We start from the raw sequence: 12,946 nt of genomic DNA on the forward strand, positions 1-12,946 counted from the left end.
TCTTTTTTTTTCTAAATTCTTGGGATGTCTGTTAGAGAGACATGCTATATGTGAGGTATTACGTGGGACCATGAGGAAAACTATATAGTATCTATTAGGTCTGAGTATGACAATATTGAGAGTGATTTGCATACACATTCATTAATAAGGACCTTTTTTTAATTTGCAGCTACATCTAGTTTGGCATCCTGAACAGGCATAGCTGAATTAGCATTTTTGTGCTAACAAAAGTAAAACGTGCTAAAGTGTCAGTAATGTTTTGTGTATTAGAAGTCACCTGAAATTGTGTTTTGTAGATAAACTGTGTTTTACAACAACACTGTTTTATAAGCTGTGTCTTAGGTTCCTATATTCCTAGTCCTTATTCTGTATTGAATTAACATGGTAATCAAAATTCTACATAGTGTTGGAATTTTCTATAAAGTTAATGGAAAAGTTCAGAGGCACTTGAGTTTGCATGCCTCTTAACACACTGTAAACAGTGATCACTGAATTAACAAGACACTTGTGAAATGATGGTTCACATCCAGACTTTATGGCACACAGACTTCATTGCTCTACCTGTGTGATCTTCTTTCTAGAACAGTGAAATAATTGACTGGAAACTTCAGAATACAAAACACTTTAAAAGATACTTTTTGTATCTCTTGAGAAGTGATTAAAATAAACAAGCTTTAATAGTTAATCGAACTGAACTTAATACCTGGAGGAGAGAATGCCAAAACTTAAGAACTTAGGCAACTTGTGTTTTCATGTGAAGTTACTCGTTTTAAGTGCTCTTTGACAAGTGATAAAAAAATTTCAAATCACTAAATTTGAAGGAATAATGTTCTGGGTTTCTAGACAGACAAATTGAGAGCTTCAGTGTTTATCTCCATGAGTCTGTGAGCTGGTATTACCTACATTCCCACCTGTGCGTTCCGAGAAAAGCTTGATCTTCCAGTTTTGACCATTCATTTGATACAGTCTTTCTTCCCAATGCTGTCTCAATCGTTTTGTGAAGGTGGCTGCTGCCATTTTACATTACTAGAAGCACTGGTGGCATCTGCAATTAAAAAACCCCAAACTTTTCTCTAGTAAACATTTGAACAGAAATTGAAAATTGTTTTCTTTAAGATACATGGTAAAATGCAGTACTGATTTTCAAGTACAAAATTGATTTATTTGTAGTAATTGCCCAAGTGCTAGTATTGCTTTGTTTGAAAAACAAATTACTCTTTTTTTTTTTTTTTCCCAGCATTTTCAGTTAGCTTTGATTGACTGCAATCCCTGCACTTTGTCTAATGCTGAAAGTAAGTAACCTCTAAGTATTTCCATTTATTTTGTTGTAGATTTATTTTAAATTGTTATTCTCACAGCTGTATCCATTTTTAATGAACCAGTCCTTCAAAATCAAGACAATCAGTACTGAGAGAGGGAGACTACAAAACCTGTCTCCATCTGTCAGTGGAGACAGATAGTCCAATGGAACTGTGGATTTGTTAAAATATGGCATAAAAGACGAAGCTTATTAATTGTTCTGAAGGAAACATGCTGTTTGACTGTTAATTTAGTTTTTTATGAATATAGTGCTTGTGCCATGGAACACATTTAATATTAATTATTTAATATTAAGTGGCATCTTGATAATCTTTTTGTCTTTCAGTGGTCACTTTATTGCCATTTAAATTTGTTGATCTGAAATTCAACATCATTCTTACAGTGTTGAAGTAAGAAAAAGTACAATATGTAATTTGATTATCCATTTTATTAGGTACCGACTATGTATTAGTCTGTATTTAACACGTATAATCTTTTCCTGTAGTATGACCTATTATATGCAGTGTATACTGCAGGTTGTTACAGGCATGCTGCAGGTATTTATTTATCCATGATTGGTGGAATTGTATGCAAGAGTAAGCATATGTTCCTGCATGTTTTGGAGTCTAAGAACTAAAAGGCACGCAGTTGTGAAGGAAATGACTTGCTCAGTTTTTAAGATACCTTCATGCTGTTCTTGGTCAGGTTACTTCCGAAGTCTAACCTTAGAAGCACTGGATAATGTACTTAAAAGTATTTCTTTGTTTCTTTAATTCAGAACTGGATGGCATTGTGAATGTTTTGTCAGCAAGGGTAATGAAAGGGGATTTTTTTGTACGGGCTAAACTGCTAGCTGTATTGGTACCAAGGAGCCAGCTGTGCTACAAGGTTTTCTCCAAAGCTTTATCACTTACCAGGAGCAGTCACAGATAATTTAGTAAAATTATTGGCAGGATTCTTCCTAAGTCAACAGACTTCTGTGTTTTTTCTTTCCAACAGATTTATCTATATAAGTGATCATACTTGTTATTAGTTCTTGCTATTTTTCACTAACTTTACCAATTTTCACTGTATTGCTGAATTTTTGTAAGTGCTTTCCTAACCTTTCCCCCACAGTCCCTTCTGCCCCCAGCTATACAGAGGTGTGGCCCCGTGTTAAAGCTTATGGTGCCTTATAACCCCCAACAAAATTCTAGAGGAAGAGAGTGAATAGGAATGGGCGACTTTGTCAAGTTTCATTGTACTACTTAGCCGAAGGTGAACCCTGTGCTCTGACCCAGGGTGTCAGGTACCATCACATAAATGCTCACCATTGCCTTAATCCTCATCCTTGCATTTCTAAAGGCTGGATGAATAGCAGCAATACAGTGAGAGTATTGGTAGCATTAGTGTTAGAATACTTAAGCATGTCTTCTTTCTATTTAGGCAGTCTCCAATACAGCACCTTAAATTTCGTTCCCTTGCCTGGCATGGGTGCCTTTTGTAACCCCCCCTATTGAGGCGGGGGGGGGGGGGGGGGGGGGAAGAAAAGAGTTCTGGGGTTTTTTTAGATAATGAACCGTTGAAACAAAGCAGAGGCTTTTCCTTCATCAGTACAGAGCGAAGTTTGGCGATGTAGTGAACAAGAGTGTGTTGCATGCCCTTTAGCAAGGAACACAAAAAGTTTATTAAAATTTTAGATGGTGACCTGGATTCTGAAGTGCACTAGGCTACCTTCTTTATAGTGAAGGACAAACCAGTGCACAGAGGGAGCCTTTATCTTCCTGTATGGCCCCCATAGAGAAACCCTGGAACTTCAAATTACCTGTATAAACCTTTATGTGACACTGTTATGTAGCTTCAAGAGAGAGAAATCTGTGTAATTGAAATAAATTGAGCTTGGCTCAAGCACGGGTATTTTCTTAATTGTAGTAATCAAGAACATCAGGCTGAAGTCTGTTTCAGAGGATTTTTTCTTTACCCATCAAATCAGAAGGATTACATTAATCTCAGCTAGCTTGAACTACCAGTTGATGGCTAGTTTAGGTTAGCAGTTCTTAAACCTTAGAGATAGGGATTCCACCTTATCTTTAGTGACTTAAGCAGCATGAGGATAATTTTTCCTCTGCTTTTACTCTTGAAGAGCTTTCATACTCACTTTCAAGCCAGCAGTTGCCTCCAAGGGCTTCTAGCATTGTTATGGCATTCTATGCAGTTAGTACGAGGAATTTAAGATGCTTTGTAGTAATGATCAGAATACAATCTGTAATTAATGATTTTAGTTAGTTTAACGGGAGAAAGCTCCTAAAAAGGGAAAAAGAAAACCCAAACCAAACCACCTGACTCTAAGCTCCAGTATGAAACTGGCAGTGTATAAGGTAGTTTTCTGTTCTGTAATCCAGCTAGACTGTTCCTTGGCAGTTGAATCAAAATAAATCAATATTTCTAACTATTACTTGCATTCTCTTGTGCATCTCTGCTTAAAGAGATTTTATTGCTAAGTTTACTGAAAAGTTAATGTGCTTTGTGTTGCACAATACAAGTAAAATCTGTGGACTGCTTTCTGCAATATCTGTTTGCCGTCTTAAAGCCTTGTCAGGATGTGTGTTCATTTTCTCAGTGTAAACAATTACTTTTTTGTATCTTCAAAATGAAACTTATCTTGGGGTTGCATTGACAAATTTGAGATATTATTTATCCCTTGCTTAAAAAAAAAAATGTAATTGTTGACATTTATTAAAACTAATACTTTTGATTTTCCCACCTTACAGTTCAGTTTCACATCGCTCACTTATATGAAATCCAGGTAAGATTTTAAGCTCCTTTTCATAAAGCGTGGTTGATTTTCTAACTGTAAGATGTAATCAGTCTGTGGAATACAAATTATAGATGCTTTTGTAAAGGCTTAAGTCTTGAATCACTATAGAAACTTCTTCTTCTTGTGGCTAAATTAAAAATACTTTGTATGTGGACTGATGTGCTATAAAATGGAGGAGCTATTTTAATAAGCTTACATATGTACCAGTCTACCAAGTTGAGTGCAAAAAAAAACCCTAAACATAATTTTAAATAACTTTCTTTTATGAGAATATAGATACAATAAGCAAGTTATATATAGCAGTAACAATATGTAGTTTCTCCAATTATATTCATGCTGTTTCTCATACACAGTCTCAAAACATGCATGAGTCTAGACAGTTGCTCAAGTGCCTTTCAAATATATTTGACATGAAATTTTCAAATTTCACTGAACTGATGTGACAAACATTTGGTCTGAGGTCAACAGCACATAAAGTTGTGCTACTGACTCTATATCAAATCCTACCACCGAGGGTTTTTTTCATTTGAATCCTTTGGGAAATGACAAAACAACTGAACTTCAGAATATACGTAAATAAAATCCAAATAACCACTGAAGTAGTTAATGTACATTTGTTATCTGACTGGTCGTATACTGGAGATTGTATGCCCTTTTATCGTGTTTATAGGTGACTGAGGCGATGTGATGTGAAAGCAAAAAAACTACTAAAAAGTGTGAGACAAAATGCATTTTCAGTCAGTTGAAAAATAACTTGGTAACATGAGTGCTGTCTTTTGATGTCATGGTGAAAAATTAGGTATTTACGTAGATGAAAGATAAATTTTATAAACAAGATACTCTTTTGAATGTTTTTGGTGCAAAGCTCTACACAGAAATCCCCCATCCCAAAACACCATTAATAGAATCATAGAATCAATAAGGTTGGAAAAGCCCTCAAAGATCATCAAGTCCAACCTGTCACCCAAGACTTCATGACTACTAAACCGTTAAGAAACTTCTTGGACTGTTATGGTTCTTACCTTAGCCACCATACAGATTTCATTCTGAGTGCTGGAGCATATCTGACACATGTATATAAAAAGCATTCTCAACATGTTGGTTCCTTTGATTTGCTAGAGTAAAATAGAAAGCTGGACACCAGATCACCATGTCAGGTGCTTTATGTAATTATGTGACCTATGTTGCAGTTGCTTAAGCTGTGCTTTCCAGCCTACAATCATAGGCAGTGGGAATCTTATTTTAACACAGTCAGAGGAAAAACATTTTGTTGAATTCTGCCATTAGTTTTGGTTTGCCTCACAGTTCTGGTTTGAAGGGGTATCTTCTTTTCTGGAATTTGTGATACTTGGAACCACAAAGGGTCTTGACTTCATCCTGGATATCACCTCTAACACAACAGTAAAGAGATTTTTTTTTTGGAAGCAGACTGGTTGTCTGGTTTCTTTTAGAGGACACAGTGGTGTGGTTTTCTGAACCCCTCCATGCATTTGAAAATTTTCTACCTGCTAATATTAAATGAAAAAGTTAATTCACTTCTTAATTATGTACCTTCACAGTACTGGATTTTAAATGATTGGTTGCCAGCTTCTGAACAAGAGAGCAGCCTGATGGTGATATGAGTTAGCAGTGTTTTTTCATGGTGTTTAATGCTAGTTTCTATTACTTCATCTCCATCATGGGAGTCCCTCTAGCTATTAAGAGTGGTAGCTTGTATGGTGTGTAAAGAAAGTTGTTTGGTTGAGTTCCTCTCAACATTCCCATTTCTGAGACCATCTATGATGCAACCAAACATCAAAGACTTCAGATCTTTGGAATTAACATACCTAAATAAACCCAAATGTAAATATTAATGGCAGTTTTCTGTAATATTTGAAGGCATATATATAGGCAGAGTTCTAAACAATAAATAATGCAGCAGAAACAAAAGTATAGAATACCCTAGATCTGCAAAACATGCCTATTTTAATAGGCCATTCTCAGTCCTCCCAAACATGTAATCATCTTTTTCAAAGTGTGAATGTTAGATACTAGTATTTACCTTTTTGATATCTGGATTGCTGCCACTGCTGTCATGCTGTACAGTGAACTGGTCTTCATTTGCTTATCCTTCATAGTCATAAACTACAACTTTTGTTCCCAATGCTAAATTAATTTTTTTTTCCTGATTGTTTTTATTTTGCTGGACATGGATATTTTATTTATTTATATTATTTGTTTTCTTACCAGTTGTCTACATTTCATGAACACCAATTAAAAATCTTTTCTACCAACTTCCCCTTGTTCCATTTGAAAGTATGTAATTGCTGCTTTAATTTTTCTTCCTGACTAGAATAAGGTTTTTAAAATCAACAGAGTTGTCTTTTGTGATTGTGAGAGCTCGAGAACTTAATAATAACTTAACTCCTAATAGGTATTTATATTGTTTACAGTGATCTTCCCAGTTGTCCCTTCTAAAACACCAGTAGTCAATGCTGAATACTGTTTGTGTTAAACAAATGTAATTAAGTCATGATCACTTGATTTTAGGTGGCCCCATTTATTTTATTATGCTCTTCATCTCTTTGCCAGAAGAAAGTCCAGTGTTATCTGAAAGCATATTTTATTCATAAATTTTAGAAACTTAAAAAGACAAAAAGTACTTTTGCTAACAGACTTCAGCATTTGTCCCCTAGACTTTTGTGGGAGAGGAGGAACAGAGGAATTAAGCAAATAAAATACATCCACTGTCAATTACCGTTAGGGTAACATGAATATAAATGCTGACATTATTGCAAAACAAACAAACAAAAAAATCTATCAATAAGTCTGAACCTCTAATATACACAAAACAGCTTGTACTGTCTGAGAAGTCAGTGCACCACAATCATGACTTGAAAATGTGTTGTCTGTATCAGGACATCTTCATACAGGGAGTTAAGAATGAAATGTTTCCATGTTTTAAACACTCTAAAACTATATAGCGAACAATAAGGTGGCATACCTGTGTTCTCTAGGCGTAATCCATGGATATAGTTTATCCATTCTATATACAGAGAGACTTAAACAAGGATAATAAAAATCTGTTGAAAAGGCAGTTCAAATATACTAAAGGATAGAGAGGCAAAATTGTACCAGCCACCAATTACCAATGATCTTAATCTTTGTTACCAATTTCCTGGCAGGAATTTGCAGAGAGGCTTTTTTCAGGTGTAGACTTGCACTCAAACGTTCCCCTTAAAAGCAGTATGTTCATTTTAGTGTAAGAAGCATAATGCATGCATGAGGAGTTGACCAAATTATTATAAATTTGCAAATTTCCCTTAAGTAGTCAATTTATATTAAATACTATATCTATGAAAGTTATTCTCTTACTGTAGCTGTGTAACTCATTAAAGCTTTCATATGCACTGTATGCAAAAAAAAAACAAAAAAGAAATTGAAATTTTTTTGTCAATGTGATTCTGTGCTGTCAGTGCTGTGAAAACGTTGCTATTGGTGATCCGTTGCAAGCCTTATGATTAATCCGTGTACTTCTTTCCTTTTGCAGAGAAAGTATCACTCTGCAAAGGAAGCTTATGAACAGCTTTTGCAGATCGAAAACCTTCCTGCACAAGTAAAAGCAACTGTCTTACAGCAGTTAGGTATGTAAAATTAGCTTTTGTTTTCCTGTGTGTTTCTTTTTCCATCCTCACCTTCAGCAGTGATTGTTAAGGCTCTGTTTCCCAAGTGAGTCTTAGATGCTGAGTATGAGACGTGAGATTTTTTCACCCGAAATAGAATGCATAACAGTAGGTAATTACGTAAATAAGAGAGGAAGTAAAATATTTTAATTAAACATACAAAATTAAGGAGCTCTTAGACTTGGTATGCAGTGTGTGTGTTGCAGGCAATGAGGGGGTGGGCTTTCAGCAGAGGAGGGCAGCTTTTAGAATTCTGTATTCTCTGTTCTGCCTCTGAGAACATGCGTTGAACAGCCAGGCTAAATACAGTAAACCAGAAACGCTCTTCTCCGTTGCAGAACAGAAGAACACGGGAAATGAAAAACTGGCCTTTTCTTTCTCTTTAACTATGCTGTACGTAATGAAAACCAGTTTCTGCAACTAAAATGTTTATCACCAGATTGCATAAAAGAAAATACATAAAAAGAGAAAAAGTTTTCCTTTTCTTTTTTTTCCAAATTGTCGTTTTCCGTATTTCTAGAAGGCCAAATTTCTAGTGGGTGGGTAGGATAAATTACTTCTGTTCTGTATGCCTTTTAAACATGTTTCCAGACCAGTTTGTTAAAATAGTTCAACCCAAGGCAAAACCTCTTCATTCACTTTCTCCATGTTCTTCATCTGATTTATTATTCTGAATATTAATTTAGCCTGATTATGTCCATTTTTATTTTTTCCCCTCCCTTCACATAGTGGTAAATTAATTCAGATTAGCAGTTGGCACTGAGTTATGGCCACAGTGCTTCCTTTTGTTGCAGTGCAGGTTGTGTATAGATTTAGAGTGGACAAATTTGTTTAGCTTTTGGTTTTCGTGTGTGAAATCACAAATGAGACTGTTGGTGAAGTCTGCTGCAGGAGTCTAGGTGCTGATATTTTCTCTGTCACATGACAGTGTTGCTTATATTTTTAATAACCTTTCCCCCCTCACCCCATCCCCAACTTGGTACTATCCCACCTAATGTAAATTGTTAGCAATTTCATCCAGAAAGGCTGTACATCTGATAAATGGAAAACAGTCTTCCCAAAATACGTGGTGAATGCTTTTGCAACTCTGATGTATGTTGCCAGAACAAAAAGAATCACAGACACATGGTTTAATAAAATCCTACCACAGGTCTCTTTTCTAGCAATAAGAGCTCCCTTTATTCAGCATGGTTCACCTGGTTTTGCAGTATGGTCTTCACCAGAACATTCAAGGAATAATACCATTTTCTTTGTTCTTTGCTGTTAGCAGTGATATTTATCAGAGTATGGTGTTTATCTCAGGTTTAGTCTCTAGCAGCTGGTAATAAAAACACCTCCTCAGGAAGCATAGTCTGGGTGGTGCACTATTGCTTAGAAAAAACAATGGAGAATACCTGCCATCTGCCAGAATGCTACTGGCAAAACCCAATCAAAATAGATTTGTGCTTCTATGGTTTGTTTTTTTCACTCCAGCAGAAAAATCTTTTTGGCATGACAATGCTTTCTGTTTATTTTCCTTTGCTAGTTAATGTTTATTGAGCCTGAGTTGAAATTTAGGCAATTTGTCTTGTGAGACAATTATGAAAATCTTTGCTCTTGTTGCTGGTTTCCAAGGCAGATCACTGTGGAGAACCCAGTGATGTTCAGATAAATGCATATCTGTTTGGGCTGATGTACACTGGCTAATTCAGGTAGATGCAACAGTCAGGTTGTACAGCTGGATGTGATCAGTTTCTTTCTTTTTTGTGCCACTTCATTTGATTTCCAGGCAGCAAAATTCTTCACTATTTGCCTAAAATTGCATCAAATTAATGAGACTGAAGATCAAATCTGTCCTGCTATTCTTTCTCCAGTTGTACTCAGCAGTTGCATAAAGAAGAGTGTAAGAACCCCATAAGTATCTGTTAAGAGGGTCCCGAGCACTCTTGTTCTTAGGTAGTAGCCACGTAATTGGATGAGACACCGTGAGATGCTAAAAGGGGGAAGAGGCTTATCTCTTCAGAGGCCATTGAGATGATGATACTTACTGGGGAAAATCAGTTGCGACAAGTTTAGCATCAGAGTGATTAATAAGCATAATTGTGCTAGGCTAGCACATCCTCTTGTGGAGGCAACACAGGGATTTGTTATAAATTAAATTGTAAAGACCTGGAAAAGAGCCTAGAACATTTGTGAAGTTTGGACAAAATCTGTGGGTTTGTTTTTTAGGTTATAAATATCCCAAGAGTGGAAGTATAGTCAGTAAGCTAGTTGAGAACTTGAGTTAGGTTTTGCAACCAGGGTTTTTTCCCCTTGCCCTCTTTCTCTACGTTGTTCATTTTATGCACAAGGAGATCCTGTTTCCTTTACTGGTGCAGTTCTAGTAAAAAACTTTCATTTGTTCTCCCTCAGCCTCTCTCTTACTTTCTGACTTTTTCACTTCCTGCACAGGAAGGTAAAATTGGGAAGCCACCCTTGTTGCAGTAGTGAAACTAGATAAAGATAGCTGGTTCTCGTTTCTGTTTCCTAGAAAATAGACTCACTCTTTTTATCAGTGAACCTCAGTATGAAGCTACAGTGTTTTACGTTTCAAGTCCACCACTTTCTGATGAAATAGCAAATAGACAATACCACACAATATTCCCAAAGATTCAGAAATTGTTTAATGTCTTTTTTACCTTTGTTTGTAATCCCTGAACTCTTACCTTTATCTCAGGCTTTGCCTGGCACTGCACCTGGGATCTTTATCTTTACTGTACAGCAGTTACACAGGTGCATTCTGGTAACCACAACCACCCTCACATAAGCTGTTTTTACTTAAAGCAAATGCATGTTTAAGAACTTCAGTGACTTGAGGTTTGAATCAAGATCATAGTTTGTTTGTGAAGTCCATGAAAGAAAGCTGTATATATGTCATAGAATCACAGAATACAGCCTATTGGGAGAGACCTGAAAAGATCATCTAGTCCCAACACTTGACCCAGCACTGAAGGGTCAACTCTAAGCCATGTCTGTGCAAAAGTTACTGATCTTCATTTGTTTGGATATGTCTTGTATTGTGTCATGATTATGGTTTTGATTTAATCCATCTTCAGACAGGATAAAGTGGGGTTTTTCTTTTTCTTCAGCTCTGTAACCACTTGCCATTTTTTTGCAGTCCAGGAAATACTCAAACTTCTATTTCTGACCACAGTTTCCAATAGATACTTCTTAAAGCACCCTAAGAAAATGTTACCCAATAGATAAGATTTTCTTTTAGAAAGAAGTTTGTCTTTCACAGAATCACAGAAATATTCAGGTTGGAAAAAAGACTCAGAATCACCAAGTTCAACCGATAACCCTGCTCTGCAAGGTTCACCCCTAAACCGTATCTCCAAGCACCACATCCAAATGACCTTTAAACACATCCAGGGTTGGTGACTCAACCACCTCCCTGGGCAGCACATTCCAATGCCTGACCACACTTTTCCATAAAAATTTCTTTCCTAATATCCAGTCTAAACATACCCAGGTAGTTCTAGAGTGCAATGAGGTCTCCCCCAACTCAGCCTCCTCTTTTTCAAACTAAACAGCCCCAGCTCCTTCGGTCACTCTTCATAAGATTTATTTTGCACTTTCATTTGCAAAAGTGTTGCTGTGACTATTAACAGGCATCCTGGCCTGCATTAGGAATAGTGTGGCCAGCAGGATCAGGGAAGTCATTGTGCCCCTGTACTCTGCATTGGTTAGGCCACACCTTGAACACTGTCCAGTTCTGGGCTCCTCAGTTTAGGAAGGACATTGAGACACTTGAACATGTCCAGAGAAGGGCAGCGAGGCTGGTGAGAGGCCTTGAGCACAAGCCCTATGAGGAGAGGCTGAGGGAGCTGGGATTGTTTAGCCTGGAGAAGAGGAGGCTCAGGGGAGACCTCATTGCTCTCTATATCTACCTGAAAGGTGGTTGTAGCCAGGAAGGGGTTGGTCTCTTCTCTAGCAACCAGCACCAGAACAGGGGGACACAGTCTCAATCTGCACCAGGGGAAGTTTAGGCTGGAGGTGAGGAGAAAGTTCTTCCTGGAGAGTGTCATTAGTCATTGGAATGGGCTGCCCAGGGAGGTGGTAGTCTCCATCTCTGGAGGTGTTCAAGAGGGGATTGGATGTGGCACTTGGTGCCATGGTCTAGTCGTGAGGTCTGTGGTGACAGGTTGGACTCGATGATCTTTGAGGTCTCTTCCAACCTTGGTGATACTGTGATACTATAACCCCATGGAATTAAAAAATAAAAAGTATAAAACAAGTTGGCTGATATATTTAAGGTATGGCCTAATTGCAGAGAGTGAAGTGAGGCTGCAAATACTCATCAGTTCAATTCTCAGCCTTGCCTACTTAATCTAGCTAGTTTAGCTGATGAAGGTTTTACATGGACATGTAGTACAGGCTCTGTACTTCACACACTTTACACAAACCTTAGGTATTTTATGAAATTAATATCACAGTGTTCCACAAGGGATTGTTTATGGGCAGAACACTATAAAAGCATAGGGACAGTGCCTTGTCCAATCTTTTGTTTTACAAATGTTGGCTGAAAAGCAGTGGATTCTTAAGAAATCACAGAATGTCAGGGGCTGGAAGAGACCTTGAAAGATCATCTAGTCCACCCCTCAACTCAGCACTGAAGGGTCAACTCTAAACCATCTCTCTGCAAAAACTATGTGGAGATTAAGCAAACAGCAGTCCATTGCTGACCCATGTGGTACACAGTGATTTTAGTAAGACTGATAAAAGGATTTCCTTCTATTCATAATACGAATAGCAGAGAGATGATTTTTGTGACTGTTCAATGGAATTCCATCTAAGCAAAGAAACAGATGAGGAACATCTTGAGAAGATTATGAAGGTGTTTGTTTAAAATCATAACCAAGCCTTGCATTAGTGCTAGAGCTGAGATGTGTTTTAATAGCATGTAAAAGATTATATGGGAGTGCATGGATTGTGGGAGGCCTTTAAAATGGGGATGAATAATTTATCTAGTGTAATTAAAAAAAAAGGCATTTGAAAGAATATCATGTGTGGTTAGATGAGAAAATAAAATGATCTTTTCAGCAAAATTTGTTACGTAGATGAGAGGTGATCGCATTTGTCAAGGCAAATGGAAAGGATATTGTAGCAATGAAGAGGAAATGACAATGTAAATGGGGACAGAAAACCCCCTAACAATGTTCTATTGAAG

At 37.1% G+C, this 12,946-nt stretch overlaps 1 protein-coding gene across 17 annotated transcripts in view; it reads left to right on the top strand.

The window, feature by feature from the left end:
• The window catches only part of KDM6A (lysine demethylase 6A), a 157,285-nt gene that overhangs the window by 98,900 nt on the left and 45,439 nt on the right, over positions 1-12,946 (top strand). For 9 of the 17 annotated variants that reach the window (XM_054165954.1, XM_054165955.1, XM_054165960.1 and 6 more), the window contains 3 exons: positions 1,238-1,292; positions 4,050-4,084; positions 7,626-7,719. In XM_054165954.1, the coding sequence (XP_054021929.1) occupies positions 1,238-1,292; positions 4,050-4,084; positions 7,626-7,719 (184 nt within the window). Of the gene's footprint in view, positions 1-1,237; positions 1,293-4,049; positions 4,085-6,325; positions 6,392-7,625; positions 7,720-12,946 lie in introns of all 17 variants that reach the window. The other 8 variants (XM_054165951.1, XM_054165952.1, XM_054165953.1 and 5 more) reach the window with 1 other exon arrangement.

Source organism: Dryobates pubescens, chromosome 12 (genome assembly GCF_014839835.1).
Source record: "Dryobates pubescens isolate bDryPub1 chromosome 12, bDryPub1.pri, whole genome shotgun sequence".
NCBI classification, from domain to species: Eukaryota; Metazoa; Chordata; class Aves; order Piciformes; family Picidae; genus Dryobates; species Dryobates pubescens.